Below are 26,379 nucleotides of genomic sequence, written 5' to 3' on the forward strand. Positions count from 1 at the left end.
CACACGGCGCGCGCTGATCGGGTGCTGGAGAAGCACAGGAGTTAGGAGGAATTGAGTGCTTGTGGGGTGGTGGCTTGTGCTGCTCTGGTACCAGACTGGCTTTTGGGAAGTGATATTTACGAGTTTCTGCTAAATAATGCATTTAATGCTTAATTATTACCATCTTTTAAATTATTGTGAATCATGTTAGTTTATTTTGAACCGGTTTTGATCAATTCTGCACTTGTTTTGACCCTGTTTTTGTGCATCACTGCGACAACATGAGATCACATTAAATGCCGAAAGCCCAGGCCCCAAAAGTGCTTCTCACTTAAAGTTAATTAGGCCAGAGCAGATGCCATTTTAATGCACGTCACCACAGCAAGCTGGTGCGGCAACTTCAAGGCAGTCCTTCCAGGATTACCAGTCTCCCTCTCGTGGCGAGTGTGGCTTTTTTTTTTTTGACACTGTAGAAGATTAATATACTAATACAGCTTGATCTTACTTTTTTTTAGACTCTTTCTAAAATAAAAAACTTGTGCACAGTCTATGACTTTGCATTCTACACAACAGTAATTTTAACCTAGCATGCCATCCACAGCTGACAGACTATGTGACTTGCTTTCCACCTGTTGGCAACACATCAGCAAACTTATGCTGCCTTTGGCATGAAAACTGCCTGACTGCATGATCCACCCGGCAAAGTGCAGGAAGTGACTTTAGTGAGAGGCTCGCTTTTTCAGTAGCTTCATTCAATTGAGGCAGACACCAAAGGTACAAGTGAACAACGCTGTAGTAGTGTTTTTTTTTTTCATTTCCATTTTCTTTATAGAATATGCTACAATAGCTGATGACAAAGGCATCTTAAGAGCAGCAAACCTATGATGCAAGAAAACACATTTTGGTTTAATCAAGTGCAGCATCTTTTGCCAGGCGACTGTCCCTACCTCAACTCTTGCTCTCGCAAGACAGGCCAAGGCATGCAAAAGTGCTCAGCAGATACTATTGCGTGCACTGATGATGCACGCACATATGCAAGACACAAAGTGTGCCACAATATCTCAGTGTAAGAGTTAGAAATCTTGCAGAGAAATCAGACACCACACCTTCACACTCTAGTGTTTGCCAGACCGCATCAAAAACTACCCTGCCAGGGGGCCAACACTCTCGTGCAAACACAAGCATCAGCAATCACACGTTTTCTGCATCTTAATCAGCAAGAAATGTAATTAACCTGTATGCATGTCAAGCTCTAGTGCGATAAAGAAAATGAAAATAAAGATCTCTAAAAAATTCAAGTACGCCTATTTTCACAGGTCTGATTAAAAAGGAGAGCAAACAAGGACCATATGACACACATATAAAAATGTGGCCAACGATCACTGAAACCATAGAAATCATAGAGGAATTACGATGTTGTAATTACAGAATCATTACTGTTTCTTTTCCAAAATAAATAAAACACTTCTGGTATGCCTTGCAAGTGCAAGCATGCATGTCACGTGCAACACTCCATGAACTTACCAGCGACAAAAGCCATTCTCCCAATTCAATTTCTCAGGTATCTTTGCCATTGTACAGAGGTGTATTGGGAACTTCACCTTTTTAGCACCAGCTTAAGGCTGTCTCAACTGCAACGGTAGATGTAGCAGCACATCTTTTAAGTATTAAGTGCTATGAGGAAGATTGCCTTGAGAGAGGACAACAGACACCAAACCCTTTCAAACTGCCTGAATACTGCCTGACCACACAATCCACCAAGAAATATGAGGGAAATGACTTCAGTGACTGGCTCGCTTCTTCAGCAGCCTCACTCAATTGAGGCAGATAACCAAGATAAACTCAAAAAGGCTGTAAGGCTGTGTCCACTCATTCCTCTTTACCGAATGTGCTTGATCAGCTAAACACCAGATTTCACTGTACTAAGCCAGGCACTGTCGTGAGATGGCTGGTTAAGCTAACCACCTTCATCAAGGGGCAAACATTGCATAGTGTGACAGCAGCAGTGCTGCATTCGCATTCACCAAGGAAGACACAAACTGCACGCTCGTGCGCCAGCCAGAGCAGAATGCGCGTGCCTATGCTCTTGCACCAGGGATGACGTTCAGCAGCTGCACTGCCTGTCCTTCTCACAACACCGCCGCACCGAGGCCACACCACCTGGTCACAATGCCAGGCAGACGGAAAACAGGGGCCTAAATAACGGGCAGCTCCATGGGCGTCAATTTTCGGGATCAGTAGTCCGGATGAGGCGTCGAGCACCACGGTTGGCCGGTCCCTTGGGCTTGGCAAATTTTTGCTTGCAGATGTTCTGCTTTGGGTGCAGCTGGTCGATCAGGAAGGCCTCATTCAGCTCACTCGGGTCATCGATTTCCACCTGGGGAAGCGATAAATTGACTAAGCGATGCAATGGGACTTTTGACATAGCTTTAAGCCAAGCTCCAAAATGCACTAACGGTTCTTGCTGATATAACACAAAAATTTTCCAAACGCCAGCTTATATAAACAGAGAGATCAAGAATGAAACATTTTGAGGGTAGCGCTTTAACTGACACAGAACTTAAACATAAACTTAAAGCATGAACCAGTACCAAAATGCCCAGTTTACTATTATTCTTAATGAATGACCTTTCGAGAGACTGAGAGGTAAATCTCCTTACCACTCTTACAAATCGAGAGTGAAGGGTGTCCTATTCTATCAGCGCAACATGATGCCCTGCTCAGTGACAGGTCAGGCAGCTCTTGCTTTCGTTGCTGAGTACACATGGATGGTTTCTGGTGCACAACTTGGAACAGCTCCTGTCATTATGACATTAAAAAGGATTGATGTAACCGACAGCACCTGTTCTCTTCCTGCTATGCCCTAGGAAGAGCAAATGACGGTCAGGTACGAAAAAAACACCATACAAGATCAAGGGCCTTTTTACAAGACTGCGGATCCTTTGCTATGCTTGAAGAAATAACATTTGATGCAAATATCTGTGACTGCATGACCAGATATAACTGCAAGGAAAGAGCAGGCAGCTTATTTTGTTGAATTCTTTTGTGACCAAGAGACGATGCAGTTGACCCCCGGGGCATGATGATTAAAGGCAACACGTACTGCACCTGTGTTTGCATTAAACGATCAATAATGATAACAATGATAGATCAGGTCCGTACCCAAGCAAAATAGCCAAGGATGAATTCAGCTCGATGACAAAATTTTTTCATTTTCTTCCAATTTTCACTGTTCTCTTCATATTAAAAAAAATTTGGTTACGCTTCACTTTCGCAATTATTAGGTGAAATTTTGTATGAATGAACGCTTAAATTATTGCATACATCGCTTTTCCCAAATAATTCTACAGTAAAGATTTTGTCCATTTTTGGGCAGAATTCGTAATAAAAGCATGGCATGGAAGGAGTTAGTTCACAGATAAATCTAAGCACACAAGTGTCTGCATTTTTTGCCTAAATAAGCGTGCGGCCGCCACGAACAGGAATTAAACTAGTGACCTCTGGCACAGAAGTAGAACTTCATAGCCACTGAACCATTACAGTGGGTTGAAATTTTCAACATTATTAGCCTTTTCTGCTCGGGTAAACGAAAACACATTCCACGTGTCCTACAGCGGCAGATAAGCCTTCTAGTGAGACCAACAAATCTCCAGACGTACTACGAGGTCATGCAAAAATGGAGCGAGTTTGTTAACACTGATAGAATCAAAAGAATATCAGTGGTAGAACAAGGAATACAGAGTAAATCTACATAAAAAAAATCCGCCTCCATTCCACCCTGTGAAAGCAGATGTACAGCGAAGCTGTTGTCGACGTTAGACAAGCACAACCGACGTATACGTGGCCTACCCACAGTGCAGCCGCAACGACACTGTAATCCGTTGCTAGGCTACTTCTCCTTGAAAAAGCCTGCGCCATCTGCAGGTGGGCTCCGTCTAGTGGCGTCAGCCCGTACACGCCCCCTTTTCCAGCTACAGTTTGAAGTCTGAGGGGCCGAGGCTGCTAGGTGACCGTACTGTTCTTACGCGCAAACGTACATGCCTCGTCTGTACTCTGTGGACGAGAAGCTATAAAAGGTTAAATACTGCATTATATCGAGAGTTTCGTTATACTGAAGTTCGTTATGCACACCACTGATTCAGTTGGCAGTATTTTCCCGATTCTAATGCACCCTTGCACTAATGTAGAAATGACATTAAAACTCCTAAACAAAACAGAAATCCAACGTGCAGCCCATTTTTTTAGCAAGAAAGATTGTTGCACAATGGCAGCCGGTTTCCTAAAGTCAACTTTGCCACACAATTGTTTGACAGTCGGCTTCTCCGCAGTACATCTGTGTTATGCGGCAAAGCATGCAAACATTGCGAAGGCGGTTTTGGCTCTGTGTCGGATTGCACTGCACATGCAATTTTCGGCCTAATTTTCTTTTAAAAAAGAGGCACATGTTAGAATGGGGTAAATACCGCAATCAAACATTGTGAGCTACAGTTATTACTTGAAAATTTTTCTAAGGCAGGCTGCAAATATGCGTTTTCGATGAGAGATGACGCGTGCTGAATGCATTCACTGTCCCCCAAGCTCCACCAAGACAGACGCTGTCACTAAAGGGATCGCTATAGGGAGGGTCACCATAGGAGTCAGACACGTGCATGCTGACTGGTCCAGTTTGAATTATCCGGCGAAGGCCAATTTTAGGCTCGAAATAAAAAAATTTGTGCCCATAGAAATGCATGGGCACTGACCAGGACCTTCAGCTGGCTGGGGGTCGAATTAACCAGAATTGCATTAACAGAAGTCCACTGTACCGAGGTTTAACTGTATGTAGAGCATCTAGACAAAATTTGCCCCACAATTTGTTCGTTGTAGCCGACGGTCCTTTATAGCTGGGCCCATTAAAAACAATATTCGTTGCATTGATAACAAAGGCACAGCAAACCAAGTGAGAAGAATAGTCTGTTATATTTAAAAGTATGTTGTTTGCGGATCTGCTGTAACTGGCATGGACTGTACCTTTATGGACAAATGTTACCTACATGCAACAAAGCCACAAAATAAAATCTGACTGAATGACTCTCAATTTTGAGTGTGGAGATTCTGTGTAAATGTCTTCAGCCAACAGTGAATGATAGGCAGCAAGCGTCATTTGTTGAATTATGGCAGGAACAGAGGACAAAGAAGACATTTGGTACACAGCTTGATTTCTTTTGAAACCACAGTCAGAGGAGAAAGACCAATGCAAGATTACCGGCTGCAGTGGTGCCACACGGTTAACGTAGAGGAAAGGCAATGTGCACCTATCTTTCACACCTCTATCTTTAAAAGTGCCACATGAAGCCATATATGGCTTGGGGCAAACCTTGTCTTTGGAATTCTGCCGGGTACTGCCCACAGGCAATAAATGTATTGCTGAAAACAGTTAGGCAACAATTTTTTTTTTCTTCACTGAATATCGTAATTCTCACTGTGTTTCGCACAGTGTGTGACAAAAAGAAAGATTTTCTTCAGGCATTGTTATGTCTCGTCCTTAAAAGGCTAAAGGAAAAAAAATAAAGAAGGGGTCGGGAGCAAACTGATAGCAGCACATCTTTTCAATTTGTGACAGTAAAATCACAAATATCAACAGATAGATTAGAGATTAGAGAGGTTTAGAATAGGGGTCTAGAGCTTAGGGTGCCCCAACAAGCGACTGCTTTGCATTCACTGTCTGCCCTGCCTGGAAGGTGCTTTAGAATAGGGTTCCCGGCTTGTATTAGCGTTAACACAATCGCAGCACCCTTCACACACGCAGAAGGAAAATCAAAACATAATGCCAAAGCAACAAAAACGTTAAATAATGCAATCCATATTATTTTACGGGATGAAAGGTCTACCTAAGAGTATACTATTTTCAATGAGAAGGTGTTGACGCGTTTCTGAGATGTTTGCGACAACGTCGAGACGACGCAAAGCAGGTTTAGAGGCGTTTGGGGCACCCACGCTATTTTTGAAACATAGTGTTACGGGCTAGCGATAACCTAAACCCAAAGATACAGGCTGAGTTCGGCGCATGCGCCGTGCCGAGACGTTAGGGTCTCCCTATCTTTGGGGGCCCCTCTTCTAAAGCAGGGATTCATAGCGCTAAAACGACACAAGGACGAGGAAGAACACGCGACGAGCGCTTGTCCCGTGTTCTTCCTCGTCCTTGTGTCGTTTTAGCGCTATGAATCCCCAGTTAAAATTACAATGACCTACCAACACGCACAAACTTCTTCCCTGCTTCTAAAGCAGCCTATCAATTTTCAGGAGTGTTTAGGAAAGCATGTCATAGCTGGAGGCCCCCTACCTTCTTGGTGATGGGCACGCCAACCTGCGTCTCGATGGTGTCCACCAGGGGGAGCTTGCAGCTGGAGTAGAGCATGCGTTCCTTGATGGGGCACTCGCTGCCGGCGATGGAGTAGATGAACACTGCACGCGGAGGCAGTGCAGAGGAAGACACAGTGACACAAGTGCCGCTTTGGTTCTATGACGGCCATCAGTTAGGCAAGAGAAACAACTTATACCCGTACCACACAGGCGAGGTTAATGCCATTAAACGTGTAGGACCTTAAAAAAGATCATGAAGGAGAATATTAAGTTGAGCTAGGTTGAAAGATTACGCTTCTGTAATAACAAATTGGTCATTCGTAGCGAGTGCAGACAGTAAGCGATGAAATGACAAGAACAGAAAATCGGGAATGGTGTCACCCGTCGTGCACTATGGTAACTCTCGTGTGAAGTCAGCACTGGCTGGTTTACATAGTGCACTATTGAGAGAGGTCAGGTACAGATAACGTCAACTCGGTCATTTTGGTGAAGGTGATTTAAATTGTGGAGCAGCAGCGGGCCTTTTGGCGACAATTTGCTATGCAACATGGGCTCACAGAACACACAGAAAACAATGACAGACTTTCAGACGAACACTATCGAGCTAGCTTGAATTACTATTTTCCTTTAGTGACCCTTTATGTCTGCTAGTGTCACTATGTTTAAGCACTTGCTGCTACACAGACATTTTTAAGACACGAAATGTGACAATGACAATATCTGCAGTGAATGCACTAAGTTTCATAACATTCTAAAAAAAAACTAATTAGTGGGCAAAATCCGCAAAATGACACTAACCAATCATGAATGGGCGTAGTTTGCCATATTTATTCGATTATTAGGCGGTCACAATTATAAGGTGAGGGTGCAGTTAGGGGAGGCGAGAAAAAAACTTAAGCATGTGTAAGGCGATATCAAGTTAGAGATGAATTATTCAGACTCTACAGGGATTACCCGAAATACGAAATAATCAAAAGAGCCAGAACAATCAGTGTGGGTTGTTATATGCAAATTTCGTCTTGAAGTGCAACTTCACAGCAGCGCAAATTTCGCCCTATAGAGTTGCTTAACGACCGTGTTTGCCATGCTGCCGTGAAGCCACACCATAAGGCTTCAAGCCTTAATTGCGCACGGCAAGAACAAATCTATCACAACTGATCACACCCACGAACGATTAGGCAGAAAATAAACAATCAGATAGTGACCTCACCAAGGACCATTATAGTGAGTCAGAAACGTATGACAAGCTGCTGCTTCAAAGTGATTGCCAAACAAAAAACGAAGAGAAAAAGACATTATAATCCTGATCAGAAGCGGAACATTTGGACAGCTTGGAATACATTTCTAGCCCTGCTCCTAGTAGAAGCACCATATACGCTGCTCGCACTGTCTGGACAAGGCATTATGAGCTCAGATAGCGCTTGCATGACCTCTAAAGCTGTGGCCAAAGCTTTGTGTCGTCCACCCAGTCACCATTTACAATATCTGCCAAAAACAGAGGTTTGCTGAGCTGCTGCGGGTGTTATGCACATTCATTGTAATCACGGAGGCAACGGGCACAGCTGAGGCAACCAATAGACATGACCAAACATGGCGGCGCCCATAGGACTGGAGTGAAAAAAATCTGAAATATACAAAATATGAACCTGCTTAATAGTTCCCAGCTGTTGTAAGTCAGACTGCACAAAAAGGTATTATGAAGATGCCGTCACTGCTAGTCAAAGTGATACCCACGCTATGCAGGAAAGCAGTGGCTCACAAATGTGAAAACGGGTAAGTTCCTATTGTACAGAGAGCATTTGTTTCTACTAGGGGTGTGCGAATACCAAATAGGAGATTTCGAATCAAATATCGAATCAAATCATGAAAAAAAGAAGCAGAGTATTGAATCGAATATCGGAAACTTTATCACAGAACTTTTTGAACAGACCACGGGCTCTCCGGTGGATGCAAGCCGGTTATGCAAGTGCCCGTCCTCGCTGCCACCCAACGCGACACTCATCCCACAACCCTTGAAGGATCGCGTAGCCATCTCTTCCTGACAACGGTCTAGGAGTGCATGGTGCGGATAGCGGATTGCACGAGAAGTGGGGGAAGAACGGCTGCGTGCATGCTTTATCAAAATGTGTCTCACAAAAGCCCTGCGACCACTGGGTTTCCGATCAAGGACTCTTCATTGTCACCCTGCATTACCTTCACCCCCATCGGTCTTTCCCTTTACACCCCAAGGAAGCAAATATCCCCGTCATCGCCCCTAGCGGTCTCGTAGCGACCACAGTGAGGTGAATATTTTGGCTGATGTAGGCGCTTTGGAGGAGGTGGGAGCGTAACATAATTTTCAGAATTCTGAAGTTTTGGAAATGTTAATACAGTAGAACCCCGCTGATATGTTTTTCACGGGACCGTAAAAAAAAAAAAAAAAAAGACGTAAGAGCCGGGAAACGCAAGAGCCGGGAAAAAGGAAAAATTGAGAAATGGGAGTAGTGTTGAACTGCACACAATATTATTTTAATTCTTACGTGTGAAAAAAAGCTGTACTTTCGCCCGACAGCCGAGGTATCAATTGCGATAGCAAATTAGTAGACAGCTATACAAAATAAGAATATTAGTTTTATCATCTATATGAACTTGTAAACATTTGCTTATTAACTATATTAACAAGCATGGTGTCAGCGCCTGCAGGCAAACATGAACACATCACACTCGATGAGCGCGGACACGTGCTGTCAAACGCTGGCGTGAGGAATTTAAGCGTCGCTGCAGAAGTGAGCAAAGTGACCTTCGTGCTGTTGTCTATCGCTGCCACTGATACTATATCTGACATTTCTACAGAGAGTTTACGCACAACATTTTGTAAACTTGACAAAACTTACTGAAGGACCTGAAATTCTTAGTCCATTCGGCAGCTGTACACTTTTCGTGATTCTGAACATACAAGAAATGCGGAAAAACTGTTTCCAATGAACAGAACTTTTTGCACCTAAAAAGGTCGAATAGGTCAATGTGGCACTGTGCAAACGGCATTAGACTTTACCAATGCTCTTGAATTTCTCGCCCTGATGCTTGTGGGGGAAGAGGAACAGGTGGTAGCGGGGATGGTCACGAGGAACACGCTGTGCCAACCTGTCGACCGTGACATTGTCGCGCACCTCCAGATTGATTTCTTCCTTGGCTGGGTCTATGTTCTGCAAAGAACACAAGCAGCAGTACATAGCACTTATTCATCTACCATATCTGCATCACCACTCAGACATAACAGCAGAAGGGTTGACAGAAACTACACTAGCAAGAAAGAACTGCATGAATAAAAGGAGGTAACAAATACAAATCACTGTGATAAATGCAAAACGCACATGTTAAACGATCCAACAAGTAACTGCGCCTTGGATGCATAAGCAATAACTCACTGGGACAGTGTGTTCCAGATATGCAGTAGGTACGTAGAGCTGCAGTATGAAGGCGCTTAGTTTTCTTTTTGGAAACCAGTCTCGTCCAAATGCAATAGATGACTGCCACAGCATGTGCTTGTGTACACTGAGTGCGCAAGTATAATTACTAGGGGTGTGCGAATACCGAATAGTGTATTTCAAACCAAACATCGATTGAAAATTAAGAAAAAAAAATGCCAAATATCAAATCGAATATCGGAAAACTTATCAAAAATTTAATGCTTACAAATTTTGGGCAAGAAAATACGGTGCTGTACATACTCTAGAGCATGGGTTCTCAAAGTGAGTTCCGCGGAATCCTGGGGTTCAGCAGGCCCCTGCTCGGGGTTCCGCGAGCCACTGATAAATTTTCCGTGGTCCCGCACTCACCAAGTGGCTAAAACGGCGAAAACGAGGTGCGCTCGATCCACAGATTCACTCATGCCCGAGTGTCAAAAGGCACATCACAACGCGTAACGGCAACGCGCGAACTGCGCAATAAATTCGCAAGCAGCTTGTAGCCACCCAACCTCCGAAAACGGGCAGCGTGCCTAAGCACTTATATCTCGGAGGCCATAACGTACCAACATGTGCATTTCTCCTGTTTGTAGATAGCGTAGGTGCCGATTGCGTGCGCACTGACGTATACGTTAGAGGAATAACAAAAAGGAAGAAAAAATGTGCGGAGCATCGCAAATACGCGCCGCAGAAGAGCAAGAACGGCGCTACCGTCCAACCGAAACGAAGCGGCGCAGTCCGCATCGCCATGGTCCTCAGCGGCAACGCTGGAGCGCTTCGTGGCTAATTGTGCCCTTAAAAACTTTATTCTTGCGCTTATCGCCGCGCATAACACCGCGTTGGCGGCATGCCGCGTGCCTTCATAAGTACGTAGTTGCCATCCATGATCACGTCGATAACCACCGCAGTTTCATACGCAGCGGTTGCGACAAACAGTAGTTTCGTTTTCACTCGGTGCGTACGTCAGCTGCGTGCCTTCACAACTGCGTAGTAGCCAACCATGGTAGCATCGATAGCGACTGCGGTTTCGTCCGCACTTCTTGCAACGAATGGTAGTTTTGTTTTGTTTTGACTTGGTGCGTGCGTCGGCCGCCTGCTTTCTGCACTGCAAGGTCGCCGTCCATGATCGCGTCGATATCGGCCGCAGTTTCGTCCGCAGCGGTTGCGGCAAGCAGTAGTTATGCTTTGACTCAGTGCAAAGCTGTCGAAGATTAAGAGCACTGGCTTCATCGCAATGGATGGACAATTTGTTGGCGAGCAGCTGACTGACTGGAGAAAAAATAATCGGGATGGACGCACGCGAGGCCTTCGCCGCTGCTAGCGCTAATCAGTCATGAGATGACGAGAATTTCAGCTTCCGCACTGGGCTTGTGCTAAATATAAACAGGATTTGTTGATTCACTGAGCAAATAAAAGCGTGTTGACGTAGTTAAGCATTTGTTTATTGTTTTCTTGATACCCTCGAAAATTCGACATTCGGTTAATTAGGACATTTTAATTCGGTTAATTCGGGGGAAGGAGGGGGGAGGGGTTCCTTGACGCTTCATGGAGCTTAGCAGGGTTCCCTGGAACGAACATGCTTGAGAACCCCTGCTCTAGAGTCTCCTAGTGCTCCATAACAAGAATTTAGAAAGATCAGTAACATAGATACATAGAAATCGAGATATGTACAGTCGCGGCCACTGTTAAAGGGAACGCGGCACGCGTGGCCGCTCTCTTCGGGCCACCAAGTGGGCGCTGCGCGAAGTATTGCGACGCAAGCGCAATCAGCGCCAGAGGCGGAGTTGGCTGCGCGTCGTCTGCTACGGTGCCTCCCACTTCGCCGCACGCGCTCTGGTTCAAAATACTGTAGCTATGGAGCTCGATAGAAAGTATTTGAACTGGGTTATCTGGGCGCGCCGTTCATGCTACACCCAGTATTCGGCTTCGACTTTCAGACGTTCGTTTTCGTCGCAAAATGAAGTTGGTCGCTGAAATTTCACTTGGTTACAAAAGGAAATAGAGCACGTGGCATAACATTAACAGCGTGTGCCTTGGATGCTTCACATGTCAAACAGCGCATTTAGGCGACGAAAGTTACGCCCACTTTTGATAAAACTCTGCTCGTTATGAGTTTAAAAGGGGCTGCATGTGTTCTTAGTGTGGCATTTCGTCAAAGCAATACCTTCCGGCATGACCAGAGTTCCTGAGAATGACCGCTGGGAAATCGTCCAGCTTTATTTCAAAGGTAGGTCGCAGCCAAAAATCACCAAAGCGACGGGAAGAACGCTCAAGACAGTCAACAGGATCGTAAGAGCATTTAAATCTTGCCGCCGGATCAACGATGCTCCGCGGAAGCCGAGGTCTCGAGTTACGACTGAACAAGAGGATGCTTGGATCGTTGCGGCGGCAGCCGTGAAGCCAGGTCTCTCTGCTCAGCAAATCAAAAATACCCTCGACTTGAGAGCATCCGTGACAACGGTCAAGCGACGCCTCCGGGAAGCGGGTCTGAAGAGCAGGATTGCAGCCCAAAAGCCTCTTCTTCGCGCTCAGAACAAAGAAAAACGGCTGCAGTTTTCTCGACAGCATGCGCAACGTTCACCTGAGGAGTGGAAGCAAGTCGTCTTCACAGACGAGTGCACGTTCACTACATCGTCCGATCAGCAAGCCCGTATTTGGCGCCCTGACAACACCCGGTAAGCTACACGAGAATGTGTTTTCGCAAACGTGCTTTTTGTAAGAAAGAAATGTGATTCCAGCCTGGGCTTCCAATTTTGTACTGTGAATACGTTTAAATGGGTGTGTCATTCCGTTTGCATGCATACATCTCGAGACTCCCGGGTGCTTTCGTTTTCATGACGATTATTGATTATGAGGTTTAACGGCCGACGCTACACAAGCGATGCGATGCGTCGTAGGGGGGGGGGAGGGGGGGGAGGGGCTCCGGATTAACTTTGACCACCTAGGAATCATTAACGTGCACCGAAATCGTTTAGAAGAACGCAATGACGAATTATGAGACTGCGGTTAATCGTAAAGGCATTTCAAACACTGCACGTTTAAACATAGCTTGAACAAGTTCGTAACGGCTTCAGCTATCTGTACGTTTCCTTATTTTATGCGTTCACAATCGGTAGTCTAGACACCCAAATGTTCTTTTCTTTTTTTCCCTTGATGCAGGTACAGCCAAACTTCTTACAAAGAGTCTCGAAAAGCGGAAGGTCAACTGTAAGTGTCTGGGGCATGATCACAAAAGACGGTCTTGGACCTCTTGTGAGAATCGACGGCAAGTTCACAGCGAACAAGTACTGCGAAACTTTGACCACAGTGGCCCATCGCGAACTTGCAAAGGTGCACTTCTCCGGGGCTGGTCCTGTATTCCAACACGACCGTTCGCCTGTGCACACTTCGAAGAAAGTTGAAGCCCTACTACGCCAGCTCAACATCGCCGTTTTAGAGTGGCCGCCCCAGTCACCAGACTTCAATATTATTGAAAATATTTGGGGCCAAATGAAAGCGGCACTCGCATCCAAGCCCCTCCATGGAATGTCAAGGGACAGCCTTTGGAGAGCAGTCCACGCTGAATGGGAACGCCTTAAGCTGGATGCCACTCTTGTGGATTCGTTATACAGTTCCCTGCCACGTAGGGTGGCTGCCGCGATTGCCTCCGGGGGAGATGCAACCAGGTACTAAAATTCGCCTTCGTCATTGGTTCGGACATTGCACCCTGCTGCCTCGATTGTCTCCGAAAGGAAGGAGACCATCATCTAAGCTTCATTTGCAGCCGTGGTCTTGGCTTCGTCGTATATATAATAAATCGGAAGCACAGATTTATCAATATCTCTTGTTTTTCGTGTGATTTTTTTACTTCCTTAGCATGCCAATTCTGAAACCCACCCTCTGTGATCACAGGGAACTTTTAGAAGTAAAAGGCGCAGTTAATATTTTAGGCGTACAGCATGCCTGCGCGCTTTCATAACTGATTTAGAATAGTATCTATTGACGCGCCATTGCTACAGGGTTTGTGTATTCCAAAGCACGCGCGCAATCTAGGTTTCGCCGCTCGAGGCGAAGTGGGAGGCACCGTAGCAGACGACGCGCAGCTAACTCCGCCTGTGGCGCTGACTGCGCTTGCGCCGCAATAGTTCGCACGGCGCCCGTCGTGGCGCTCCGCGGAGCGCAGTCACCCGCTCCGTGTTCCCTCTAACAGTGGCCGCGACTGTACAGTCTGTTTGACACTTAGGGGAAATCTCGGAGCGCATTGTATCGCGATGCGGCGAGCGCTGGAGTCGAGTGCCGCAAGGAGCTCGCGCAGGCGCAGACGGTCGAGGCGCGTTATCTTGAACCGCGTCGACTGCTACGGCGGCGCGCGCTGGCCGCATCGTCGGGAAGCGTGCTACTGTCATGCGCAGTTGATCGTTACTGCGGGCACTGAGCCGATAATGTTAACGTTGTGCGCACATTTTTGTGTCTCCTTCTTGTCGCTGCGTATTACGGTAGCACACGCAGTGAAGAAATATCGTGCACGCACTCAGTACCTCGGCCTTTCGAAAGAACAAACGAAAAGTGCTCTCAAAAGAAGTGTGTAGAACCCCATTTTTGCCAATGAAGGTTCAGAGGCTGGCGTCGCACAACGTTTAGTTAACATTATCGGCTCAGTGCCCGCAGTAACGATGAACTGCCCTTGACAGTAGCACACTTCCCGACGATGCGGCCAGCGCGCGCCGCCGTAGCAGTCGACGCGGTTCAAGATAACGTGCCTCGACCGTCTGCGCCTGCGCGAGCTACTTCCGGCACCCGACTACAGCGCTCGCAGCATCGCGATGCAAAGCGCTCCGAGATTTCCCCTAAGTGTGAAACAGACTGTACATTGGGTTTTCCTTTAAAGAGGTGCTTTGCAGTGAGGGCGGAGTCCAAAAAGGACCGCGTACCATGCATGGGGTGCACGGGAGAAAAAAAACGCAGGTGGTTAGTATAAACTTCAAGGCCCCCCCTACGACGTGCCTCATGTTCATACTGTGGTTTAGGCCCCTAAAACTCGAGATTTTAAGTTCGTATTGGCTCTTTAAGCATCAGTTAAGCTTAGCAAGTCGTACAAAAATACATTTTAAAAAATCAGGAACCAGAAATCTGCTTGCTATCAGCCCTGTGTTGTTGCAAGAAAGCCAACTTGGGAACCCATGATCTTCTTCTTTCTTGGGTTTGTACATGCCAAAACCAGTTATGATTATGAGGCACGCCTTAGTGGAGGGCTCCGGATTAATTTTGACTACCTGGGGTTCTTTAGCGTGCACTACAACGCAAGCAAAAGGGCTTTTTTTTTTTTGCATTTCGCCTCCATCGAAATGCGGCCGCCGCGCCCGGGATAACCCATGTTGGCAAATCCATAGGAATGTCGGTCCAATAATTGAGGCCTTGTTGAACGGCAGTGCTAATATTGTTTGCTGCATGTGCAAAGAGGGCCAGCGCTGGATCTCTATCAGAATGGCCCAGTCGATATTCGATCAACACTGTTAATCGTAGGCCATGATTGCGGCAGGAACTGCCAATACGTATCAAACATCCCAGGTAGCACACAAAGCCTTCAAAACGTCGTATTATATTCATGGATTCAACGTCTAAAACAGATTTTTGACCAAAATCGACGCTTTAAAAACGTCGCAGGCACGACAGCTTAAAAACGAGGGGTGAATACATCTTGAAAATGTTTTCAAAATACTAGCCGTATCTGTTCAATTATCTAGCGTACCGGGTTTTCGACGGCGCCGTTTATGTCGGGAGAATTCGTCATTTATCCAACCTTACGCAAGGTGGCGATACCGTCGTCACATCGGTCACATGACCACGGTGTACATGTCCAAGCGTGTGGCCGCGGCGGCGGGCTCCCGCGTGAAACCGGCCTGTGCATAGTTCCGTAATTGCGCTTGGTTTGGGCTGTCGTGTGTTTCTGCCTGTTTTCGGTTGTGCTGTCCTTTGGCATTGTGACGAGTGAAAGAAAACGATGACGACGAAGTGCGCGCGGGTTCTTTCGCGATTTGACCACACATGTGAGTGATCTCGCCAAATCAGCGATGGCCCAGTGGTATTGGGCCACGTATGGCGAGCACGTGGCGAAATGCTTCGTGGCGAGACACGCGGCTAGTCAGCGGTAGACGGAAGACAACAGGCCGACGTGTCGGACGCCGACAGGCAAGGCTCTAAACAACGCGGCCGTCCATGGAGTTGCCGCCCGACCGTTGCCCTTCGACAAGGCGTTCGCCAGCGCGAGTAATGCAGCTCGGAGCGTGTTGACATGCTGTGCTACCACTTCCCGCGAGCATTGCGGATCGCGGGCAAGGAGTCTCCTTGGTCATTTGTTCGGCGAAGCACCGTTCGTGGCCTAGCTAATGGCCGCATATGCACCGAGCACTGCAGTTCGCGCGCAAGCTGTCCGCTGGGCAGGCTGACCATTCCTGCAACGTGCACTGCGGCTCGGATGCAGACTGTCCGATGAGCGCCAGTGAGCGGCTGTCTCCAGTTCGGTCGTCTCCGGTTCGATCACTCCGCATCGTCTCCAACATCGAGGCGTGTCCGACGTCGTCCCGTCATCGCCCCTCACTTCGGCAAGCCCTCTTCTCATGTACACCGTACCGTGGGTTCTCTTGACTGGTTCTCGGACTCCTATCAACCCTAGCTGTTCTAGCGTTGTATGCATGTCGTGTCATGTGGCGTAAGGTTCTGTGTGGTTGTAGTTTGATTTTATAGTTTTCGTAAACGTAGTTTGGTTTTAGTTTTCATAAAGGTAGCTTGGATTTTGCCATCACGAGTTCGACTGCTTTTCTTGCGTCCTTTTCCTCATCGCGCGGCACGACAAACAAGTGTGACGAATGTCCTCGTGATTTCCTTTACACTTATGCAAGTATTGCTGTTTTGTGCTGTCTTATTCGACACTGCGTGTGCAGTGATTTGTTTTTATGGTTTTAATTTGGGGAGCAGCTTAGTTTTGCATTAGAGAGCGCCGAGTGGAGGGCACTAATTTGCTATTCAATCTGATTCTCATGTCACTATGTCAGGAGCCTTTTCAGTGATGCTGTATTTAAGGCGTTAAGCGTTAAATACTTGAGGATGAACGTCAGAAGAAATGTTGCTTTTGTGTGCCTGACATCGGGATCCGCCTTTAGGAGTGAAACTATCAAGTTTGGCAGGATGCGAAGAAAGGCGGGAATTGCTGTCTCTGCGCACTTTGCCTATGTCCTCTAGACAGCTGTGATCGCGGTATTTCAGCTTCCCGTTTCGCAAGGATGTTGCAGACAAGAGAACTGACATACAGGCTCTTTGTTAATGATTCATTACGGGTACGGTAGCGCAAGAAATGAGGTCAAGTGCCTTTCCTATTCCCTTGCCTTGTGCTACAGCGCACCGATAGAATATTGCGTACCACACGGTGCTGTTATCGCTTGCGATTCAGGTTCTCTCGATTGTGTTTTGTCCCGTTTTATCTTACGTTATTGGTATTTCATGGTCTTCGTTTCCAATGTGACACAGGCAAATTCAATTTTCTTTGGCACATCGGCATGGTTGCGATATATTGCGCTGCTTATTGTAGCTTTCTTCTTATAGTTCTTTCTATTTCGCGAATGGATACCGCATATACGCTGCATAACTCGCTAGTGGATACTGCATATATGGGAATCGTGAATCCCCTTGTCGTAAAATATCCTGTTACTCCATATAGTCACGATTATTTGCAGTTTGTGACTGGTGTCGGACTCTAGGCTGCGCGGCCTTGACATTTAGTCGGCCGTCTGCGCAGTTCGTGCGTGTTCCAGCGTACTCACGGTGCTTGAGTAATGCTCGCGCGGTTCTTTCGATTTGTGTGCTCTTGGTGTACTTCGCGCAACAGGGCATGCCGCGGTTCTTGGTCCTTGTGCAACAAACTTTCCTATCGTACATCAGACAGAGCAGAGCCCTACAAAAATCCTATTTGATTTCAAACGGGTTTCATCAAATAGGATTATTGAACGGGACCCCGTTTCAACCTGTTTAGTCCAGACCTGTTTGCCCCTGTTTGAACCTGTTTTGTCCAGACCAGTTTGTCCCCGTTTGAACCCGTTTAGCCCAGACCAGTTTGTCCCCGTTTAGTCCACTCCCGTTTGGCCCTGTTCAGTCCTGTCCTGTTTAACCCAGTCCTGTTTACCCCTGTTCGAACCTATTTATTTCCCTATTTGGGCGAGGTTCTGTTAGACTGGTCCGATGTCACTTAACATAAGTACCTCTTTAAATCTATTTGGTGCACTTGTGGATTTGAGATCAGCCTTGAACGATTTTTGTGTAGCCTATGAGTGCGCTTGACATGTATGACCAATACGAGTACGCAGCCTGAAAAAGATCGGTAGCTCATTTTCATATGTACTACAAGTATGCAAATGTAATTCTTGAAGGTGTACTGCATGCTTTATCATTCGTACTCATCTTACTGCAGTGTTGTGTTGCTGTCATGGTTTGTGCATAAAAAATGTACAGCAAAGAGTAATTTTAACTTGGAAAAACGTCGGGTGAAGAGGACTTGTAAAAGAAAGACATAAGTATACTTTACGTATGTTTTTATGCGCACCCATTAAAACATTATTACTGAAGCGCTCCAATTTTAAGACGGGGCATGTCGCACATCTGACAAGCATAGTTTATTCGAAATCCTAATGGTACTCTGACAGAAAACCAGTGGAATGTGTTGCTTTGGTGAGAGCTTGCAGGGCACCTGAAAAAGTAAAGAAAAGCCAACAATTTCTTTTCACTTAAGCAACAGGTTCACACAAAGGCAAAAGCAGTTATGTTCACAGAGATAAGAATGGGTAAGCATTCAGAACATAGGAGATACCAACAAATCTCATTCAAAGGTAACTAGTTTCAGGCAATTTGGCTACGATTCTAATGGAACATGCATTACTGTGGTAGAATGAACTGTCACAATTAGCGGGCCACTGAAACAAGTGTTATAATCAAAAAGACAACTTATTCGATTAACAATAGTATTGAAGCAACAGAAGTAGTACAAGCATAAAATGCACATTTAAAAAGCAGCATGGACACGTCAAGCTAATAAATTACTCGGAAGCTACCGTTCTGCCAGCAAAGTAAATACCGTAGTGGAATAGTGACTTTAGCATCCACCGTGTTTGGCTGATTTATCCCATATTGATAATTAAGAGACTTAGATGGGCTAGTTGGTTGCTGGCTTGATGGAACATTTTATAATGGTGTTTGTAGTAAATTCTGCTTTATCCTACGCCATGATCTCATTGGTAATCCGGACAGAGTGTTCCTCTGACCCCTGACAAAGTGCAATGAGCATGAGAAGGTACTGCCTCCTGCTTTTTAACTATATTGCACGAGAACACTATAATATGGTCGTGCGTCGTCCTGAAGGGAACATCACCTTAGACAACTCTTGCACAGGAGGGTGCTTGGTGCACCTGAGTACTTCTTCCGGTCTCGCTGATTATTGTCCCTTAAAGGCACTAAAATGACGCGCGATGGACGCTCGCGCGATATAGCTAAAAATGCGAGAGGCTGTACACCTGGCCTCCAAAACATGCATGTTCATGTGTACATATAGAGTTGTCAGCTTGCTTATTTCCCGTGCTCTGTGTTTCTGTGTGGGCCTTCGTGCTAGGCCATGCCACGGGCTGCGGCGAATGTTTGGTATGTTATTGGTATTTTCTTCTTTAACAAGTTCGGGGCCACGATCTTGTAGCAATGCATTGCTACAGATACAGCACGATTAGAAATGGCATCAGACAACGCATTGCTACAAGATCGTGGCCCTGAACTTATTAATGAAGAAAATACCAATAACATACCAAACATTCGGCGCTTCATGCGGTACGGCCTAGCGCACAGATCCACACAGAAACACAGAGCACAGGAAATAAGCAAGCTGACAACTCTATGCATACAAATGAGCATGCATGTTGTGATGCTCATGTGTACAGCCTCCCGCATTTTTAGCCATATCGTGCGAGCGTCCATCACGCATCATTTTAGCACCTGTAAGGTGCAATAATCAGCGAGACATGTAGAAGTACTCTCAGGTGCACCAAGCACTATCCTGTGCAAGAGTCGTCTAATGCGATGTCCCATTCAGGATGATGCACAACCATATTATAGTGTTCTCATGTAATATAGTTAAAAAGCAGGAGGCAGTACTTTATCATGCTCATTGCATTTTGTCAGGGGTCGGAGAAAAATTCTGCCCGGATTACCAATGAGATCTCTGCCGACCGTGAACAGTGGATGACTAGAGTGGCGTATAATGAAGCAGAATTCGCTACACACTTGTGATCTTGCAACTTTTGGAGATATCGCAGCTGCGTACAACGTATGGAAACCTTTGGGTGATAACATTTTCTCTACAGTGTTGCAGTCAAGATTTCGAGATATCCGGAGCACAGCACAGAAGCATTGCTAGATAAGAGGTCAAATATACATAAAGTCGATACCAAGCCACGAAAAAATTTTCGTGGCTCGGTATGGGGACTTACTGATATGTTGAGATATCAGAGTTTGAGTTAACAAGGGTTCAAGGGATAATTCAGAGTCCCCTACAACAGCATGCCTCATAATCATATCGTGGTTTTAGCATGTGAAACTCAAGAATTTATTTTTTTAGAGAAAACAGTATGTGCATAAGACCAAATGCTAATATAGAATATGCTGACAGCAGCTACAGAAACAAAAATTTCATAGTTTCAAGAAATTGTCAGATGGTCTGAGCTAAGATATACTAATGCCAAAATTATGGCCATTAGTTTTAAATGGCCTATTCTGCAATACCTTCCTTACATTTACCTCATATTATACGTGCAGTGTACATACATGGTGCTAACTACAGCTGAAAAAGATTGGCACTATTCCTAGAAGTAAGAAGTGCACGGTACTTTTTCACACAATTGCAGCAGTTTGCCTTGCGATTGTTAGCCTATGCAAATGGATTTAAAACTTCTTGACGTCCCTGTTCCCTGGACAGGTTCAATAGTCGCATTGCGCCTCCTTTCATCAGTTTTTGTCCACAAAGTCATGCAGATAAAAACGTAACCCTGAGTTTGAACCTGTTAATGCATTCCGTTTCATAATGATGAAATTGTGGTCACTGAAAAAAAAGCTCAAGTTGCGGAGCAGAAACAGATTCCAGGGTTACACCATGGCAGCTACACACGTGGACCTTTTCTTTTACTTCAGAAGGAGCTGACTGAAGGCATGTTCGACGGTGCAGGTTACTCTCGCCAGGATATCGTGAAGTATCCTGCAGTGTTGAAGTTCAGTTCTTTGCACAAAACAAGCCAAATGTATAAATGACAGGCTGCGTGACCATGCAAACTTGATGTGTGGGTCAGTTGGCATTAGTATTGCACTGCTCTCAGTGCAAGTGCACCCATATTTAAAAACCACTTGATTGTTGCAAAATATAAGGACTAGAGCGCTTCAGAGATATTTGAACCTTTCCTTATTCAAATGACAAGGAACCAGTGTGTTAGCTCCCCATCAATAGAATTATTAGACATTAAGACTGCTTATGATCACTAAAACAAATTGCACTAGCCATGCCATGCGCCCTTTTTGTACTTGTGTCAGCAACATGCATTCAGATGGATCTATTCCAACCCTTTCGTCGTTTGCACCATATCGCTGTGCGAGTAAAAACTGGACTTTTTCTTGGTGAAAGAGCGCTAGTTTAACACATAAACTAGCTCCACGGCAGTTTGCAATAATGGAGTATAAGCATCCTCTGAAAACGTGCCCATAAAGAACAGTGCTAAAAGAGCTCTTTAAAAAAAGATGAGTGTATCTGTCATAAAGGCCAACTCTTGCGCCTTTTACTTAACATATTTTCAATACCAATATTGAGGTGCAAGCTCACCATATTATATTACCTTGCCAATGAAGCAAATCACAGTGGTTGCTTGACTATCGTGGGAACAACTCGGATGTGAAGATTGGCACCAATCCGCAGCCATAGCATGGTCTGCTTACACTTCATCTCCAGGCCCAGCCATACCTAGAGCAGCATTAAAACAAGTGAGCTTAGTGCCATAAGAGAAACAATATAGAAAGTGACACTGTCGACAAAGCAACCTTCATTAGGCATAAACAGTTATAAAATGCAGACATTGTACTCATAGCTAAGTTGACTTTGAGCAACATAGCATGCACAGTAAGAAAGATTTGATGTATGAACCATCTACTTGTAGAAGATTACTCGAAAGCCCCATAAATTTTTGCCGCCTCTCATGCACGGATGGCTGTCTGGCTGAGCAAAGCTCGTTTATCACAGATATAGCCTAAGCAAGCGTTATCACTTGGGGGGGGGGGGGGGCAATCCTTATATTATTGCAGAACAAGTATTCTTACAATGATGGTAATGTTTTTGTAACGCTGGCCATCCTGCAGACCCTGCAACATTATAGCATCGATAAGGCTAATCGCATTACCCAATAAGGCTAACCAATAAGTGTCCCAAGAAGCATAACTCCGGATTTCTACCGGGAAGCATTCAATACATTTTGACAAACATGCTTCTATAGCTTCAACGCTATTTTCATCAACATAGTACAAGCTTCAAGCATCTGCACAAACTTAATGCAAAAGGGTGCCATTAGGAATACCACAATAGTTTCCTATCTAATTCAGCCTTTAAAATAAACACTGGCAAGTTCATTACTATGCCTAGAACAAATGAAGCTGTTCTGGAATTGTATAAGCCTTTTCCATACATGCGAAAATCACCACCACTATGACTTGCTTATGGGCATTTTGTAGACAAAAAACACCAAGCACAAGAGTTGAAGTTTGGGCAAGTCGGTGACTGTTCATTTTGGTGGTGCCTACAATGAACACATGTGTGGGAAATAAGCGACAGACAGAGAGTGAAAGCGCGCTGTGCTCTATCGCTCTCTGTCTGACCGTGACTTCCTTGGTATGCGTGCACTGTGGATGCTCCATCTGCCTGTTCCTTATCTCTTTAGTATGTGTGCACAGTGAATACCATTGAAAGGAACATAGAGACGAAATAATTCTACAATGAGCAAGAAATGTGCCTTCCGATTCAGCACATCCTTATGCGACACAATTTTCGGGCAACATCCTAAGCCTGCTATTGCACTGAAAATGGCTTATTTGAGCTGCTGTACAAGATAAGTTTGCTTTTACAGAGGACTGATGACATTTGTTCAATTATTTCGACAAATTTGTGGTTATGCAGTAATGTGAAAAGGTGGCATCATTAAAAGCCACCTTAGTTTTTGTGTAAAAAATTTAATTACAAAATGGGGTTTTACATGCCAGAACCACAGTCTGATCATGAAGCACGCCGTAGTGAGGGACTCCGGAATAATTTGGACCACCTCGGGTTCTTTAACGTGTGCCTAAATCCAAGTACACAGGTGTTTTCGCATTTTACCCCCTTGGAAAGGCAGCCGCCATGGTCACGATTTCATCCCGAGAACTCGTGCTTAGAAGCTCAACGCCATAGCCACTAAGCAACCATGGCAGGTATGCAAAAAAAAAGAAAGCATACAGTCAACTCCACAGATCAGGCTAGGTATAAATAAGCAACAGTCAACAAGCTGAACCTTTGCATTATTGAGGTAACACCTTTGCATAATGGTTGAGTTAAAAATAATTGCCGAAACATTCCAGATGCACTCAACAAGATTTGGAGAAGACAGCATACGAGAGTTAAAAATGTTGAAAGGGAAATGTTTAGAGTAGTGCTTTACTGCTGCAATGGTTTTTGTCAGTGCGCCAGTGAGCACAATATGACTAAGGTAGCTGCTGAAAATAATAGATCCTCGTTATGGACTCTTTAGGGACTGATTTGCATTGTTTGTTGCATGCTTCAGGAATTTACTTATTTATTTATAAACATACCTCATAGGCTCCAGTTGGAGTATCGCGTGAGGTGGTAGGAAAAAATTTCTGAACTAAAAAGGAGAACAGTCAACAAAAGAACTCAAAAAGAAGAAAAAAACATACTCTCACAATGTGGATGCAAATCAGGCAGCTAGCTTATACTGGTTTTTTATACAGTTTCATACTGGTAGTGCTTTAGGAGACAATGTTAAATTATGAGCTTCGAACACTTTCAGCCACCTTTTGTGGCCTTTTGTTCTGAGGTCCCGTTTTCTCTAGTATTATGGGAATCAATAACCCCGCTCCCCCTCATTTTTTTTAAATGTAATACACAATTAGGACAACTTACAGAAATATAATAAAGAACACGGAATTTGTACATGCACGTATGTTACAAGAGAGAGAAACGGAAGTCTACAAGAATGCGTAATAACAAAGGTAACCAAAGCCCTGCTGCTTTTGTCGGGCAAATCATAGCAAGACATGAAAGGATATGCGTGCCTCACAAGATGGTCCCTAAAAAATTTGTCACAATGCAGTCAGTAGGGAGCACATCATGCATTTCTACAATAGCCTCCAATTACATATAACTCAGGAGGCTACTTAAATGAATTGATTAAACTGAAGGTAGGCCAGATTCAAAATATGCGATTCAAGTAGACCGAAACTGCAAGTTATGAATATGGCATATTCATAGCAAAAGTGCTGTACATTATGTCATACATGGCAACCTGTGAAGTTTATATTTTGTAAAAATTTCGCAGACAAAAATTTTTTATTGGCGAGATAGCACACATTTTTTAAAGCTTGATCTCAGCACCCACACTGTTGCATTGATTCACACATAAGTAATCATTATTTAACTTGAGATATAGCACACAAAGCAGCAGCGAACTTGAAACACCAGAACTGACAACACTGTTTTTTATGTCACAGAACGCATTTTCAGTGTTCTTGCTGCTGCCGATTTAGCCTGTTTAAGGAACTTATCTGAACAAACTGGCCTAAAGCAAGTGCCCCCTCTGGTATACTCGTTAGAGATCTTCACGAAACATTCAGGAGAGTTGACAGGTATGAATTATACCAACAAAACCTACAGCTTGTCTAAGTGGCAGGGACCGTTTTGTACACACCTTGTCGCAGCATGCAGATCAGATGCTTTGCCGTGCTGTTCCGGCTGCAGAAATGTCTTAGGTTCCTATGCGGTGTAGAGGTGCCTCTGGTTCACGAAATCTTGACATCCTTAAACAATAATAAATGTTCAATTTACTGTAATCTCTGATGAAACAGCAAGCTTGCGAGTTAACAAGATCATGTTACATTCTGAAAAGTCTCATACAACCAACTACACGAAGCTGCATCTGGTTGAGTAAACATCTGATTGTTACATCACGGGTGGTTATTTAACATGAAATGAAACTGCAGCAAACATAAATCAACTATCAAAAGCTTCACACAATCGCACACCTGTAGTAAGTGAAGTGTGAATTGTACTACGGAGAAAATTCCTTAGCACATGAAAAGTGTTCCAAAATCATATTCCTTTATGCGGTGGAACAAAGCATTGTCTCGAAGGATGATGCACTGGTAATTACAAGAACAAACGCCCTATTTTTCAGTAGAAAAAAAATTCGATGTAAAAGAAACACTGCTGTTGTAATCTCCGTTTCTGTGAAATAATCAAACATTTACAAACACGAAAACACACAGGACATCCAACACAAGAAATACAGCTAGTCTAGCGACACTATATGTAGGAGAATTCGCATACAAGCTAAAATCTGGCCATGCGTCAGACACAACAATCTAGTACCACCTCGCTCAGCCGTTAGCTGACGTACAGCCTCCCGCATTTTTAACTATATCGCACCAGCATACTATGAAATGGGCGTGCGTCGTCCTGAGAAGAGCAGCTTAGCAGATGACGCTTGCGCTGGAGAGTTCTTTATGCGCGTCCGTTTACTTTTGTTGTTCTCGCTAAGTATCGCCGTCGAAGGCGCTAAAATGACCCATGATTGACGCTCGCGCAATATAGTTACAAATACGGAAGGCTGTACTTCTAAAACTACCTATACAGAAATTATGTACACAAGCAGTAACTTTCCTGGTTGAATTCTTTCTTTACCATTCAGATCAAGCAAGCACCGGCTCTAGCATACGTTATAGCAGAAAGCAAATACATGATAACGCTCCTGGCAACGTCCAATAAGTTTCAGGAGATTTTTCGTGAAACTGTTCGCTAAATGTGCACTGCGACATGAACAAGGAACATTCGATAAAACACATCTATCATTGTGATCGCTTTAATAATCATCTCGTGATCCGTATAACAATTCACACATCACGAACCACTGACTACAAAACTGTGCGCAAGCGCCGGACTTACCTTTCTAGGCGTAGTGGGCAAACGTTCCTTCATGTCAGGTCCCGGCGTCGACTGCACGACGATCCTTCCGACGTAAACACTGTTGAATTGCGCATGAACTACAGCACGTAATACCTCAACAAATTCTTCCGTGCACTGTGATCCGATGCGATATTATCAGAGGCTTTTTCATGAGCCGGGAACAAAGAAAGCGCGAGCGGGCCATAAGTACGATAATCGGCATCGGCGAACCACACGAAAGATACTGCGAGCTACGTTACGCGGTCCCAGGGGCTAAGTGATCATCAAAGCACACAAGGGGCACGACATTTTCTCTCGGCACAGCGTACACACGATTAAACATCCACATCGACCTGCCTC

General features: G+C 44.9%; 1 protein-coding gene across 1 annotated transcript in view; it reads right to left on the reverse strand.

Moving 5' to 3' along the window:
* Nucleotides 1-710: 710 nt before the first annotated feature.
* Nucleotides 711-26,379, reverse strand: part of LOC119466396 (twinfilin-like) — a 49,827-nt gene continuing 24,158 nt past the window's right edge. The window contains exons 4-6 of the mRNA XM_037726908.2: nucleotides 9,356-9,506; nucleotides 6,302-6,423; nucleotides 711-2,356 (exon numbers count right to left, since the gene is read on the reverse strand). Of these exons, the coding sequence (XP_037582836.2) occupies nucleotides 2,201-2,356; nucleotides 6,302-6,423; nucleotides 9,356-9,506 (429 nt within the window). The 3' untranslated portion in view covers nucleotides 711-2,200. The remainder of the gene's footprint in view (nucleotides 2,357-6,301; nucleotides 6,424-9,355; nucleotides 9,507-26,379) is intronic.

The sequence above is a fragment of the Dermacentor silvarum genome, chromosome 10 (assembly GCF_013339745.2).
Source record: "Dermacentor silvarum isolate Dsil-2018 chromosome 10, BIME_Dsil_1.4, whole genome shotgun sequence".
In the NCBI taxonomy this organism is placed as follows: Eukaryota; Metazoa; Arthropoda; class Arachnida; order Ixodida; family Ixodidae; genus Dermacentor; species Dermacentor silvarum.